At 50.5% G+C, this 14,178-nt stretch overlaps 1 protein-coding gene across 6 annotated transcripts in view; it reads left to right on the forward strand.

The window, feature by feature from the left end:
* The window catches only part of pds5a (PDS5 cohesin associated factor A), a 32,523-nt gene that overhangs the window by 15,620 nt on the left and 2,725 nt on the right, over nucleotides 1-14,178 (forward strand). For 3 of the 6 annotated variants that reach the window (XM_056586849.1, XM_056586850.1, XM_056586851.1), the window contains exons 13-33: nucleotides 1,281-1,394; nucleotides 2,313-2,394; nucleotides 2,587-2,635; nucleotides 2,944-3,083; nucleotides 4,327-4,442; nucleotides 5,060-5,165; nucleotides 5,756-5,916; nucleotides 6,204-6,327; nucleotides 6,602-6,760; nucleotides 7,837-7,932; nucleotides 8,071-8,207; nucleotides 8,350-8,473; nucleotides 8,593-8,797; nucleotides 9,453-9,567; nucleotides 9,740-9,872; nucleotides 10,452-10,571; nucleotides 10,689-10,751; nucleotides 11,407-11,558; nucleotides 11,799-11,883; nucleotides 12,036-12,286; nucleotides 13,766-14,081. In XM_056586849.1, coding sequence (XP_056442824.1) covers nucleotides 1,281-1,394; nucleotides 2,313-2,394; nucleotides 2,587-2,635; nucleotides 2,944-3,083; nucleotides 4,327-4,442; nucleotides 5,060-5,165; nucleotides 5,756-5,916; nucleotides 6,204-6,327; nucleotides 6,602-6,760; nucleotides 7,837-7,932; nucleotides 8,071-8,207; nucleotides 8,350-8,473; nucleotides 8,593-8,797; nucleotides 9,453-9,567; nucleotides 9,740-9,872; nucleotides 10,452-10,571; nucleotides 10,689-10,751; nucleotides 11,407-11,558; nucleotides 11,799-11,883; nucleotides 12,036-12,286; nucleotides 13,766-14,081 — 2,848 coding nt within the window. The remainder of the gene's footprint in view (nucleotides 1-1,280; nucleotides 1,395-2,312; nucleotides 2,395-2,586; nucleotides 2,636-2,943; nucleotides 3,084-4,326; nucleotides 4,443-5,059; nucleotides 5,166-5,755; nucleotides 5,917-6,203; nucleotides 6,328-6,601; nucleotides 6,761-7,836; nucleotides 7,933-8,070; nucleotides 8,208-8,349; nucleotides 8,474-8,592; nucleotides 8,798-9,452; nucleotides 9,568-9,739; nucleotides 9,873-10,451; nucleotides 10,572-10,688; nucleotides 10,752-11,406; nucleotides 11,559-11,798; nucleotides 11,884-12,035; nucleotides 12,287-13,765; nucleotides 14,082-14,178) is intronic. The other 3 variants (XM_056586852.1, XM_056586853.1, XM_056586855.1) reach the window with 3 other exon arrangements.

Consider the following 14,178-nt stretch of genomic DNA (forward strand, 5'->3'; position numbering starts at 1 on the left):
CATTAGGGCTGGGCGATTAATCGAAATCCGAACTCGATTAAGATTTTAGCGTCAAACGATCACAAAATTAACATAATCAAGTTTTTTTTTTATAGAAAGTGGAAGAACAGCTGCATACATATCTGTACATTATTTTAGATTTGAACATTTTCTTTTGGACCATTTTGTGTACTTTTTTCTCTGAGTTCTCTGAGTGATTATGATTTTTTCCATAATCTAGCAGCCCTATGTTGCATTACTTATTATTTATTCAGTGGACGTTTTTTTCCGAAGCAACTGGATGCATAAGGGCATCGAACCATGAAGGGACCACTCATGGTTTGCAAGACTCCTTCAAGTACATGAAATGAATCGAATAAGAAAAGAGCTTCATGGGCTGCATTTAACAAATGGAGAAACAGAAAAGATGGGAGTTTTCTTTTCATGGGCAAAGGCCAATCATCAGTCGGTGATGGAGGATGTGTAGGGTGTGTTTCTGCTACCCGGATGACAGTGGGGCGCTCGTTCCACCATGTTGGAGCCAGGTCAGCCAGCAATCGGGATTCTTTGAGTTTAGCTGTGGCCCCCCCCCCCTTTTAGTCAGGGAGTACCAGGCCGTTGCAGAGAGTAGTGGACGGGCTGGGGTGTATGGGTTCGCCCATGTCCTGGATGAATGGCAGGCTGTCTACGAGCGATGTAGTGGGGGATGACTTGGGTACGCTGAAGACCAGCCGGCTACTGAGTTGTGGATGAGCTACAGCGGTTGACTGGCACATGCGGGCAGACAGACGAATGCACAGCTTTCTTCAAGGCTCTTGTCTTCCTTTCTTTCAGCCTAGCTCAGCTCTCTTCGAGCTGGTCTGGCCAGCGCCGAACTGTAACGAGTGTTGATGGTTTTTGTTTTGCACCAAAGGAGGAAATACGCTCTGGCTTTGTTTTTTTACTGCAGCCTTCATGCATTGTTCATAATGTGCTTTCCTTGCCTTTTTCTCCACGGATCCGAATTGATTTTTAGAGAGAAAAGAATGTCTGGGTTTACTGAGTTGTGGGTGGATGACTCTGTTGCTCTTTGGATGCGCGTGATTTCAAATGACAGGTGACCCAGTGCTACACAGTGATACTACGTTTTCTGATTATACGGTACAAGGACTCGAATATGGAAGGGTTATGGAGGGTTTTCTCAAAGCTGCGGAGGATGAATTGTTAATTGCCGTATCTCCGTCTGAGAGCTCTTGGCTTTTCTGCTATCTGCATCTTCCTTAATGTATCTCACCATGCCATCTGTGCTCACTGATCCTCAGGTTACTAGTGGAGAAGATCTTCGCCCAGTACATGGTTCCCCACAGTCTGGACACGGAGGAGAAGATGAAGTGTCTTTACTACCTGTACGCCTGCCTGGACACAAACGCCGTCAAGTCAGTACCACACACACACACACACACACACACACACACACACACACACACACACACACACACACACACACACACACACACACACACACACACACACACACACACACACACACACACACACACACACACACACACACACACACACACACACACACACACACACACACACACAAGAACGCAGACACACACACACACACACACACGCAGACACACACACACACACAAGAACGCAGACACACACACACACAAGAACGCAGACACACACACACACACAAGAACGCAGACACACACACACAAGAACGCAGACACACACACACAAGAACGCAGACACACACACACAAGAACGCAGACACACACACACAAGAACGCAGACACACACAGAAACTGGAAGAACTCCTTGAACACGTTGATCCATAGCTGCTGTAGAAGGTTCTGTGGGTCTGAGAGTTGTAAAGCAAGAGAGTGGAGGAGAGAGGAAGAGAGCACGATCGTGAAAATAAACAAGGCAAATAAAACCGCAACCTCCTACATGTCTCTCATTGGTTGGCCTTGTAAGCCAAGGAGACGGATGGGAAAGATTGATGGGAAAGACAGGCAGTCAGCCAGAAAACATGCTCAGAGTATTTCACTCGCCAGCGGGCGATCGTTATGGGATTTCGAAAACATTACGCTCAAATGAAAAGCTCTTGAATCTTCTCTACAGCCCCTTTTTAATAGTATGAAACCAACGTGATATTTAGGTCACCATGTAGAATACAATACACTGTAGCAGATTTAGGTCATTTCGATTTTTTTTAATAAAAATAGTTCCCCCATTGATCAATCGATGGAAGAAGATAATGGGTTTGTCTGGTTGGCTACAGTTCTCTGGTTACATGTCCCTTCCTGCCACCTGATGGCGTCTCGGTCTCTCCTCAGAGCTCTGAATGAGATGTGGAAGTGTCAGAACATGCTCCGGGGACTGGTCCGGGAACTGCTGGACCTCCACAAGCTGCCACCGGTGAGCGCGCACGTGCACACGCGCACGCATACACACGCGCACGCATGTACACATGCCTGTACATATAGTTGTGTCTCCATCTGTCTATTTTTAAATGGATGTATTCCCCTCCCACCGAAAGATGAATGCTTATTTTAACTGTGCCAAATGCTGGGTTCAAAGTGTAAACTTTTTTATCTTTCTCCCATTTAGTGTGAGGCCAATAATACAGGCATGTTTGGAAAGCTGATGACCATTTCCAGTAAGTCTACACCATATACACACAGAAGCGTGCACACGCGTACACAGTACACACACACGTGCGCGCGCACGTACGCGCACGTACACACACGTACACACGTACACACACACACGCGTACACACACACACACACGTACACACACAAACGCGTACACACACACGTACACACACACGTACACACACGTACACACACATAAACACACACAAACAAACACATTCACACACACAGTGGCCACACGTGTCTGTGTGTTCCTGTCATGAAGCCATGGTTCTGCCCGCCCCGGCTCACTGGCCCGCTGTGTGTTCCAGAGAACCTTCCGGACGCCGGCAAGGCCCAGGACTTCATGAAGAGGTTCAACCAGGTGCTGGGGGAGGACGAGAAGCTGCGCATCCAGCTGGACACTCTCATCAGCCCCACTTGCTCCTGCAAGCAGGCCGAGATCTGTGTGGTGAGACACGCACACACACACACACACGCACGCTGTCACAACTGGCTCAGGAGCCAGACCCAAAAGGGAGTTCACATAGAAACAGCTTTTCAAAAGAGATTGTCAACCTTGTCAACTTCCTTAGGAGTAACCAGAACACAACCATTAACGTTAATGAATGAACGCGGGGCGTCAGTAGGGGGGCAATGTGTCGGTGTGTTGAGCGTCTAGCAGCTCTGGCTGGGGGAATACTAAAACAGAAGAAAAACGAGGAGCACGAGCCTACAGAGGAGTGTATCAGAGCGAGAGAAGTTAAATAGACTGCACAGAAGCAAAGGTGCACCGTATCACCAGAGGATCCCGCCTCTCTCTAACCATTGGACGGCCCGTGAGGTCAGATACGCGACGGGCAGAGAGGGAGAGATCGTCACAACACACGCTATCGTTTTTGAAAAAATGGATTCGGTTTAGGGATATCCGTCCCGTCGCCGTTTCACTGTAGTCCTTGCGTGAGCGGCCATGCAAACACTCCTAATCCCTCAAAGTCCCAGCAAGGCTCGGTTCAAATGGGTGCTCCTCGATAGAAACAGAGAGGCGCGCGTGGGTCCATATTTTACAGGTACCAGATACTAATCCTTATAAAGGCCATATATGCCTTTAATGTTTATAAAGGTAGGCGCTAGGGGTGTGCACGGGTACACGTGTAATCGGTTAGTAAATCATAACCGTTGAGGAAAAATCAGTGAACGGAAAAATAAATAAAAATAATAATCACCGTGCTATTGTTTAAACTTTCAACATAAAGTTTACATATTTATAATTCGAAATTCGTCCCAGTTCGAAATTCGACCCTTTATACCACAGATACTCTAGGGTCTATACCATATAACCGCGTTTTCTGATTACAGTTTAATGTAACTGTAAGCTGACAACATCCTAATTAACCACACAGAGATAACCATGGCAACCGGTCAAACAAATTTTCCTTTTTGCGATCATACTGCTCGCGCATCCACCGTGTTGATAAACAAATAAACCCCCTATTGAACGAAGTTAAACCGAGTCAGCGACTGCGGTCCACCGTAAAAAATAAATAAATAAATCATTAATTAATTTAAATAAAACGGTTCACAATTTTTTGTAACCGTTCACACCCCTAGTAGGCGCTATTGTGCCATGGTATTACTTTTTAAATGATGCCTTTAGGGGTTGAGGTGGTTGTTGGTTGGTAGTTAATACAGTGCGTGTGTCCGTGTGTTTTCAGAGGGAGATCACCCGGAAGCTGACGTTCCCCAAGCAGCCAACCAACCCCTTCCTGGAGATGGTCAAGTTCCTGTTGGAGCGCATTGCCCCTGTCCACATCGACTCTGAAGCCATCAGGTCAGTGGGGCGCCACTGGTTTATCAGACGCGTACCTCCTGGTTTAGCAAACGCTTTCCGTCGTGAAGAGGATCCTCGTTTCAGTTTCGGCTCCACTCTCTACATTCATTAATCATCAAAATTAATTCGTTTTTACAAATGCTCCGTTTGTATCGGAAGGGATGTGAACACAATACATCCCCAGTCCCTCCAGATTGGATTCTCAGGGGACCGCCACACAATGCCCCACTGTGAGCACACACACGCCCGTCTGACTTCACACGAGACCCAGCGTTATGCACTCCCCTTGTGTTCGCCATGATATTGTGTAACACACACACGCGTGCCCAGACCCACAAGATAATGCATTGGAACAGGGTCCTTCCTATGCACTGAGACACCTCCTGGTGGAGCGGCGTTACTGCAGCCCGGCAACCAGTACTGGTGTTAACCCTTTACATGCAATGGAAAAACATGGCAGGGGAAGGGCCAAAAGCCTTTTTTTTTTTTTTTTATTGGCTTGTTTTTGTCACGATTACCGCCACATTTTTGCAACATTATATCACCCGTTTTAAGTTATTTTAGGTTATTGAGCTGGGAGATGGATGCGTCGTTTCTAAGCGTGTGTTTTATTTCAGCGCCCTGGTAAAATTGCTTAATAAGTCTATCGAGGGCACGGCCGACGACGACGAGGAGGGAGTGACGCCAGATACCGCCATCCGATCCGGGCTGGAGCTGCTCAAGGTAACCCCGGGGGGGACTGGATACGCTCACTGTTTGGTGATCTCATGTTTTGATGACTTCCTGAAGGGAGATGAGCAACGTTGTGCTTTTGAAACGACGCCACGGATCCGAGTTTAGAGGCGTTATGTTGTTGATTAGTTCATAGCTCTCAGTTCCCTAAAGGGAATTTAGTGACGTAGTGTTTTGATGACTACAAGGTTCCCCGTTGTCAGGGAGAGCTTAGAGACGTAGTGTTCTGATGACTTCAAGGTTCACCGTTGTCGGGGAGAGCTTAAGAGACGTAGGGTTCTGATGACTTCAATGCTCACCGTTTTCCTGAAGGGAGTTATTCAACATTATGTTTGGAGTTCTTCCTTCACCTTCCAAGGATTTTAGACCTTGGGAAGAGCTTGTTGTTATGGTCTCAAGCCCGGAAAACAATAGCAATGTCACAAGGTTTGGTTGGGGGGGGGTGATGGCTAATGAATCACTTCGCCTTCACAAGCAGTCCCATCACAAACCGGTTCAATAGCGGCTGCGGTGAGGGGGGGGCGACCTAGCCTGCTCCCTCTTCAGCCCCCCGTGGGTTAACCCCCGGCTGTCCTGTGCAGGTGCTGTCGTTCACCCACCCCACGGCGTTCCACTCGGCGGAGACGTACGAGTCCCTGCTGCAGTGCCTGAAGATGGAGGACGACAAGGTGGCAGAGGCGGCCATCCAGATCTTCAGGAACACGGGCCAGAAGATCGAGACGGAGCTGCAGCAGATACGATCGTAAGGGAACAGATACGCAGATACGATTGTGGGGTTAGGGTTAGGGGTGTGGGTGTGTTTCTGTGGTTGTGAGTGTTTCTGTTTGTGTGTGTGTGTGCGTGTGTGTGTGTGGTTCTGTGGTTGTGAGTGTTTCGGTGTGGGTTTGTGTGTGTAAGTGTGTTTTTCTGTGTTTGTGTGTGTGTGTTTGTGTGTCTGTGTGTGTGTGTGTGTGTGTGTGTGTGTGTGTGTGTGTCCTGAGGGTTTGGGGGTTCGGCGGGCTCTGTCCCTAATGCCTATGTGCCCCCCAGGACTCTGATCCCCGTCCTGCACCAGAAGGCCAAGCGGGGCACGCCCCACCAAGCCAAACAGGCCGTCCACTGCATCCACGCCATCTTCAACAACAAGGAGGTGCAGCTGGCACAGATCTTTGAGGTACGACGGCGCACAACGCTTTACATCTGTCCAGGTGGTCTTGGTTGACAATTTGTGCAAGCAATAACTCAAAATGAAACATCACCCAATACAATACAAATCCACCTTTCTGTTGAAGCCCCAGCTTTGTTTCTTTGTTGTAAGAATGACGGTTATGTCTGCAAGATGGTTACCGGTGTCATTTCCGACGCCGTGCTAACAGAAGTCTTGTTGTCCGTCGGCCTCCTCCTGTAGTAGTGACTCTGCTCCCTCTCTCTCCCTCCCCCCTCCCCAGCCTCTGTCGCGTAGTCTGAACGCAGATGTCCCAGAGCAGCTCATCACCCCGCTGGTCTCCCTGGGCCACATCTCCATGCTGGCCCCAGATCAGTTCGCCTCCCCCATGAAGTCCATCGTGGCCAACTTCATCGTCAAAGACCTGCTCATGAACGACAGGGTAGGCCGCGCGCACCCCTCATCCGGACACGAGAGCACACACACCTATGCTATAGCGCAAGCCGGCCGACGAACACATTGAAAAACTCCTTCACGTTCAGTTAACCTGTCCTCACCGGTACGCTCACAATTAGGGATGGGCGATATGGCCTAAAATCCATATTGCGATATACATTGCAACCTATTGCGATAACGATATAGATCACGATATATAAATCGTAATAGAACCATTTCAGAACAGGTTACATAGACTCTAAGGAAAGCCAAACTGCTAAATGTATAAAACAAAAGAAGAAAGAAACTTAGTAGGCCTATGTCGTTTTGAGAACATTTATTGTGCAAAACTGTAATCAAACAACATAATGTTGTAGCTGCAGAGACTTTAACAAAGAAAAAAATCTTCTGTTTAATGACGTATGCTTCTCTTAACGAAATTAAAACTGGTGGTGTCTTGCTAATAAAGAAACGGATACTGTGAATTAGGGAAATACGGCCAGTATTAGGCATGGCTATTTTAAATAAAGAAAAATCTTCCAAGTGTGTGCACAGATACTTGATATTAAAACATAAAAAGTGCAAAATGAACGCATACAATTTTGAAATGAACATGAAATGAGTGCAATCACCAGCACCTCCGTTTCGCTTTCAGCCATATTTACTTAGATGACGATGATGCGTTAAAGCCGGTTGCAGCTCGTGGCTCTTTAAATTTCGCGGGTCGCGGATGATGCGTTGCAGACGGTTGCAGCTCGTGGCTCTTTCAATTTCGCGGGTCGCGGATGATGCGATGCAGCTCGTGGCTCTTTTTAAATTTCGTGGGTCGCGGACGATGCGTTGCAGACGGTTGCAGCTCGTGGCTCTTTATATTTCACGGGTCATGGATAGATCGCGTCAAACATACATTATCGCGATAGGGCAATATAACTAAAATCTATCGTAGGCCATTTTTTATCGTTTATATCGTATATCGTTTATATCACGCATTCCTACTCGCAATGTGTACGGCCTCCTGTCATGTGGCACCGTGGAGAAGTGTGTGTGTGTTTTTAAAATGTGACGCTTTTGAACATGGCGAAGGCGGTAACGGTGAACCTCTGCCTCCAGTCAACGGGGAACAAGAACGGGAAGCTGTGGAGCCTGGACGACGAGGTGTCGCCCGAGGTCCTGGCCAAGGTGAGACGCTGCACCTGGAGCGCAGTATAGAGGAGCACCTATTAGAGAACCTGTTGTTAAAACCCCGTCAGGGTACTGCAACCGTCACACCTGACCTGTCGCCGTCGCCCCCCCCCCCCCCCCCCCCCCCCCCCCCAGGTCCAGGCCATTAAGCTTCTGGTACGCTGGTTACTGGGAATGAAGAACAACCAGTCCAAGTCGGCCAACTCCACGCTGCGCCTGCTGTCGGCCATGCTGGTCAGCGAGGGCGACCTCACGGAGCAGAAGAAGATCAGGTGACTAGGGCTCCAGGACAAAGACGTCCGACATCGACGACGGACCGGCATGTTCAACCGACAAAACCCCTCCCCCATTAGTGGACGAGCTCAGGCCAGTCCTGGCATTCTTCCATTTGGTAATGTGTCTCTCCCCTCCTAGTAAATCGGACATGTCTCGCCTGAGGCTGGCTGCAGGGGGCGCCATCATGAAGCTGGCCCAGGAGCCCTGCTACCACGACATCATCACGCCGGAGCAGTTCCAGCTGTGCGGGCTCGTCATCAATGTGAGTCCACCCCCTCGTGTGTTTTTTTGTGACGTGTGTGTGTGTGGGGGGGAAAAACGAATAAGCCGCCGAAAAACCCCGAACGCTGACTCGCTCGCGCGCTTCCCCCCGTGCTGCAGGACGAGTGCTACCAGGTGCGGCAGATCTTCGCCCAGAAGCTGCACCTGGCGCTGGCCAAGCTGATGCTGCCGCTGGAGTACCTGGCCGTGTTCGCGCTGTGCGCCAAAGACCCCGTAAAGGAGCGGCGAGCACACGCACGCCAGTGTCTCCTCAAGAACATCACCGTCCGCCGAGAGTACATCAAACAGAACCCCCTCGCCCAAGGTGCGTTCAGAACGAGTTCTGTAAACCACGTGATGAGTACTGAGCTCTAGGTCTGTTCAGTATGTTTACATGATAGTACTGTAAACCACGTGATGAGCACTGAGCTCTAGGTCTGTTCAGTATGGTTACATGATAGTACTGTAAACCACGTGATGAGTACTGAGCTCTAGGTCTGTTCAGTATGTTTACATGATAGTACTGTAAACCACGTGATGAGTACTGAGCTCTAGGTCTGTTCACTATGTTTACATGATAGTACTGTAAACCACGTGATGAGTACTGAGCTCTAGGTCTGTTCACTATGTTTACATGATAGTACTGTAAACCACATGATGAGCACTGAGCTCTAGGTCTGTTCAGTATGTTAACATGATAGTACTGTAAACCACATGATGAGTACTGAGCTCTAGGTCTGTTCACTATGTTTACATGATAGTACTGTAAACCACATGATGAGTACTGAGCTCTAGGTCTGTTTGACCACACCTTTTTAGCACTGAAGGTGGAAATACTTCAGTGTAGTCTGAAGTATCTTTGAGTAAAAGTTCATTCATTGTTTTATTTTAACTGCAGCAGCTAAATCATTCGGTGTTCAATCCAAAACAACGCAGTGTTTGGGTTACATCTGACCCCGGCCCTTTTCTGTCCCGTCCAGAGAAACTGGTGTCCCTCCTCCCGGAGTACGTGGTGCCGTTCATGATCCACCTACTGGCGCACGACCCGGACTTCACCAAACCCCAGGAGTACGACCAGCTCAAGGACATCAAAGAGTGGGTTTCATGAAGCTTCCTCTACTCTCGCTCTGCTGTCCCAGAGCCCCAGAGAGCTCCAGGCTTTAGTCCGGATCATTGTTATTATCTGTGCTATTGTTACCCTCCGTGTCCACTGCCACACAGAGCGAGAGTGTTCCGGTGTACTCACCGCCGTCCTCTTCTGCCGCAGGTGCCTGTGGTTCATGCTGGAGGTGCTGATGACCAAGAACGAGAACAACAGCCACGCCTTCCTGAGGAAGATGGTGGAGAACATCAAGCAGAGCAAGGACGCGCAGTGTCCCGACGACGTGAAGGCCACCGAGGTACACACCCACGCGCACAGAAATGCATTCACACAGACATACAAGGGCACACGCATGCACGTACACGCACATGCAGACAGGTACACACGTGCACAGGTACATGCACATGCACGCAGTTGTCAAATATGCACACTTACCTGGGCTAATTAAGTCATACATTATTTATTTGCTCCAAATTAAATCAGGTCTTACTGGCTCTGATCGCAGTTGGTATCTTGTATCCAGACAGACTGATTGCACCCCTGAAACACGAGCCTCCCACGCTGACCGTCTGATTAGTATTCTCCGTAAACATGAACCACATATTCATCTTGTTACCGTAGAGCAACATTTTATTCTATTTAAGTGTAGGATCCCCATCTCATGCGGTAAACTAACAGGCAGTTATCACGACAACTCCGGCGTGTGTATGGACTCAAACACGAGAACTAATCACTGTGACGTTATCTCGCGAGCCCACTTTGTTTAAGTTCGAGGGAATCTGTGACGATGTATAAATTATGATTGCCGGGGTTCAGCCGTCAGTGTTTTGAGCGGGCCTCAGCCTGACGGCGTTGTTTGCGTTTCCGTGGGTTACAGAAGCTGTACATCGTGTGCGACGTAGCTCTGTTTGTCATCGCCAACAAGAGCACCGCGTGCCATCTGGAGTCCCCCAAAGACCCCGTCATACCGTCCAAGTTCTACCTCATCCAGGACAAGGTGACGCCAACACTCCCACGTTAACCCAACGTTTCCAGGAACCATTGGCGAGTTCTGAGCCAAGGCGCATTTTGAAATGGATGCTAATCAAAGATGCTTTTCCTTTCTGGTCACCAGGACTTCAAAAACGACAAAGACTACTTGTCAGCAGAGATGAGACAGATGCTGCTCACTGGGAAGGTACGTCCTGTTTCTTCAGATGGTGTTCACTCTCCGGCACTTCAGCTTCCTAGAGGGATCCTGTTGCACTATTGTTCCACCTAGCTTACCAACGGCAGGCTTTATGAAATATCGAATGTTACCCTGTAAGACGACACTTCTGCTTATGGTTCTCCAAGAGAGTTCAATTGAATTGTATGTCTGTCTTCTGAAAGGGCCTACTCAAACCAAAGGCCGTCTGCCGTTATCATACCACTCTGTTGCTTCTCGTCTGACCCCTTCGGCCGAAAAGTTGCATTGAAACACATCGAAGACCACTGCGAACTACACATTAGCGTGTGCGTTCTCAATGGCGCGAGACGCATGGCGCTCCCACGCACCGCGCTGATTCGCTGGTTGTGTACTAGCAGCACACAACCAATCAGGAGCATCCGATCCTCCAGCGCTCTCAGACTCTGCATGTTGAACGTGTCGAACCCTACTCGGGTTTGGGACCTGGTTGTGAACCAGGGCCCGAACCCTACTCGGGTTTGGGACCTGGTTGTGAACCAGGGCCCGAACCCTACTCGGGTTTGGGACCTGGGTGTGAACCAGGGCCTTCAGAGTGCTGGTGGTTCCCTAGCCCCGGCCTCGTGGTAGCATGCTAACCAGCTGTGCTCTTCTCCGTGCCATGCAGCCTAAGCCCAGCCCGGTGCTGGGGGCCGTAAACAAGCCCCTCACGGTACCCGGGAGGAGGGTCTTCATCAAGACCCCCACCGTGGGCTCGGACCCCGCCAGCAACGCCAGCACCAACTCCCAGAACAGCCCGCAGACCCTCATCAAGAACAGGTAGAGAGAGAGACACACACACACACACACACACACACACACACACACACACACACACACACACACACACACACACACACACACACACACACACACACACACACACACACACACACACACACACACACACACACACACACACACACACACACACACGGCGGAGGTCCCTCTTGGCTGGACAGTCGGGGGACGTCTGCTCATCCTATTGTGACTGACGGCGCGCTCGTCTTGTTCCCATAGTAACGCGGTAACAGAATCGACGGAGGCCGGCGCCCGGGAGAACAACGAGAACCCCGTCATCAAGAACGACGACGGCGGCAAGAAGGTACCGCCGTCGTCCCCCCTCCGGCCGCGCGCTCTCCAGTCCAGGACGCCTGACGATCCACCTCGTTCCTACTCAGACACTGACCGCTCCCTCTCTCCCAACCCTCTCTCCCGACCCCCCCCTCCCCCCCCCCCCCCCCCCCCCCCCCCTAGGCGGAGGCGGGTCAGAACACGGCGCCCACGGCCACGCCGGGGGCCACGGTGCCCAAGCGGCGCGGACGCCCCCCCAAGTCGGCGAGCGTGGCGGCCAGTCCCGCCGGGGCGGTGGAGAAGGAGGTGGTGGTGGTGGCGGTGGCCGGGGCGGGGCGCGGCAGGAAGAGGCCGTCCGAGGGCGTACCGGAGGCCAAGGTGTCCAAACAGCAGCCCAAGGACGATGGGGGGAAGAGAGCCATCGCCCTGCAGAGGTGAGGAGGGGGGGGGGGGAGCCATCGCCCTGCAGAGGTGAGGAGGGGAGGGGGGAGCCAGCGCCCTGCAGAGGTGAGGAGGGGAGGGGGGAGCCATTCGCCCTGCAGAGGTGAGGAGGGGGGGGGGGGAGCCATCGCCCTGCAGAGGTGAGGAGGGGAGGGGGGAGCCATTCGCCCTGCAGAGGTGAGGAGGGGAGGGGGGAGCCATCGCCCTGCAGAGGTGAGGAGGGGGGGGGGAGCCATCGCCCTACAGAGGTGAGGAGGGGGGGGGGGGAGCCATCGCCCTGCAGAGGGGAGGGGGGGGGGGGGAGGAGACAGGTGGACCTGGGGAGGGGAGGGGGGGGGGAGACAGGTGGACCTGCAGGGAGGGGAGGACAAGGGGAGGAAAGAGAACCGGTCCAGGCAGACTCAAGCCCAGTTCAGATCAAACACTTGTGAAGACAGAAGGTAGTTTGAGCCCCCCAGAGAAGGTTTAGGCGGTGAGGTGCAGTGCGTCTGAAGCAGGTCAGAAGGCCGAGTGACTTGTCTACTGTAGTATTTAAACATGGAGGATAATGGACCTCCACCGTGACTTGTTTGCGTAAGCAAAAGTATTTGAAATGGAATTAATATGTTGAACTTACACCTGTTTCTAAGTGCAGGTTAATCATTGGTTTCACTTGAGGTGAATTAAAGCTTCTAAAGTATGGTATTATTTAAAATGACTCGTCTCCTCAAGTTTTCAAGACAATGCTATTGGCAAACGGAAAGAATTAGTCATTGCATTTTTGCGCATGTTGCAATGATGTCATGGCCCTGTTTCACAATATTTCCTTGTGGTTATTTTGCAAGCAGTCTTATTGCAAATCTTTGATCTGAACTTGACTTAACGGAAAGTCTGTGAAAACCAGTGCAGATCCACTGTATTAAGATAATGTAGATGCCTTTGAGGAAGGGAGGGGGGAACCTAGTTAATAATCAGGGCTAGCAAACCCAGGAGAAACGGGCAACCCTGTATGCAGTAGGGCTGGGAATCTATCCGAATTTCCTGGATCGATCCGATTCCGATTCATAAGGTCACGATCCGATACGATTCGATCCGATTCGATTCGATATCGATCTATTTACAGACATAATGCAAATAAATACTGTCCCATAGACAAAACAGCTCCATGTGTTTGTGATTGTATCTGTGTACGTGTAAGAGGGACACTGAGAGAGAAGAGTCAAGAATCAAGTATTTATTTTAGACAAAAATCCAAGTATTATTTGAAAAAAAAAATTATATATATATTTTTTTAATTATTTCAAGATCGATCCAGACATTTTTGGATCGATATCGTGCTTTTTGAGCATGAATCGATATCGGATCGCGGATCGATTTTTTGAACACAGCCCTAGTATGCAGTGCTGTGACGTGTTGCAATTATGCCATGTAATTCTTCATGATTAGCTCCACGAGAACACAAATAAACCTAGTCAGCTGTGCTCTCTCATCAGGGGGGCCCACGCGTGGCCCTGGGAGGCTTCAGCCACGGAAGGAGAGCAGAGTGGAGAGAGGGAGCGAGTTGTAGTGCAGAAGAATCCTTTCAGCCTTGGTTGTGGGGGCGAAACGGAGCGAGAGCTGGACTCCAGCCCAGAGTGTGCGAGCGTTGGCAGCAGGGCCACTGAGCTCCGCTGCCTGCGTCAGATACGGAGCGCCGGCCAAGAGCTGGCCTCTCTGTTCAGCGAGGAGGAGGACTCCGCCGCCGCCAGTTCTGAGACAGGGCCCTCTCAGAGCGACCCAGGCAGAGCAGAGAAGGCAGGGAGCCTGATAGTGAGTTCCCCTAGGGAGCCCAGGACCTTTGGGGACATGAGGCTATACGGGTCCCTTTGGGGCGGCTGTTAGTCTGGTAACCAGTTGTATCCCGACA

The sequence above is a fragment of the Gadus chalcogrammus genome, chromosome 3 (genome assembly GCF_026213295.1).
Source record: "Gadus chalcogrammus isolate NIFS_2021 chromosome 3, NIFS_Gcha_1.0, whole genome shotgun sequence".
NCBI classification, from domain to species: Eukaryota; Metazoa; Chordata; class Actinopteri; order Gadiformes; family Gadidae; genus Gadus; species Gadus chalcogrammus.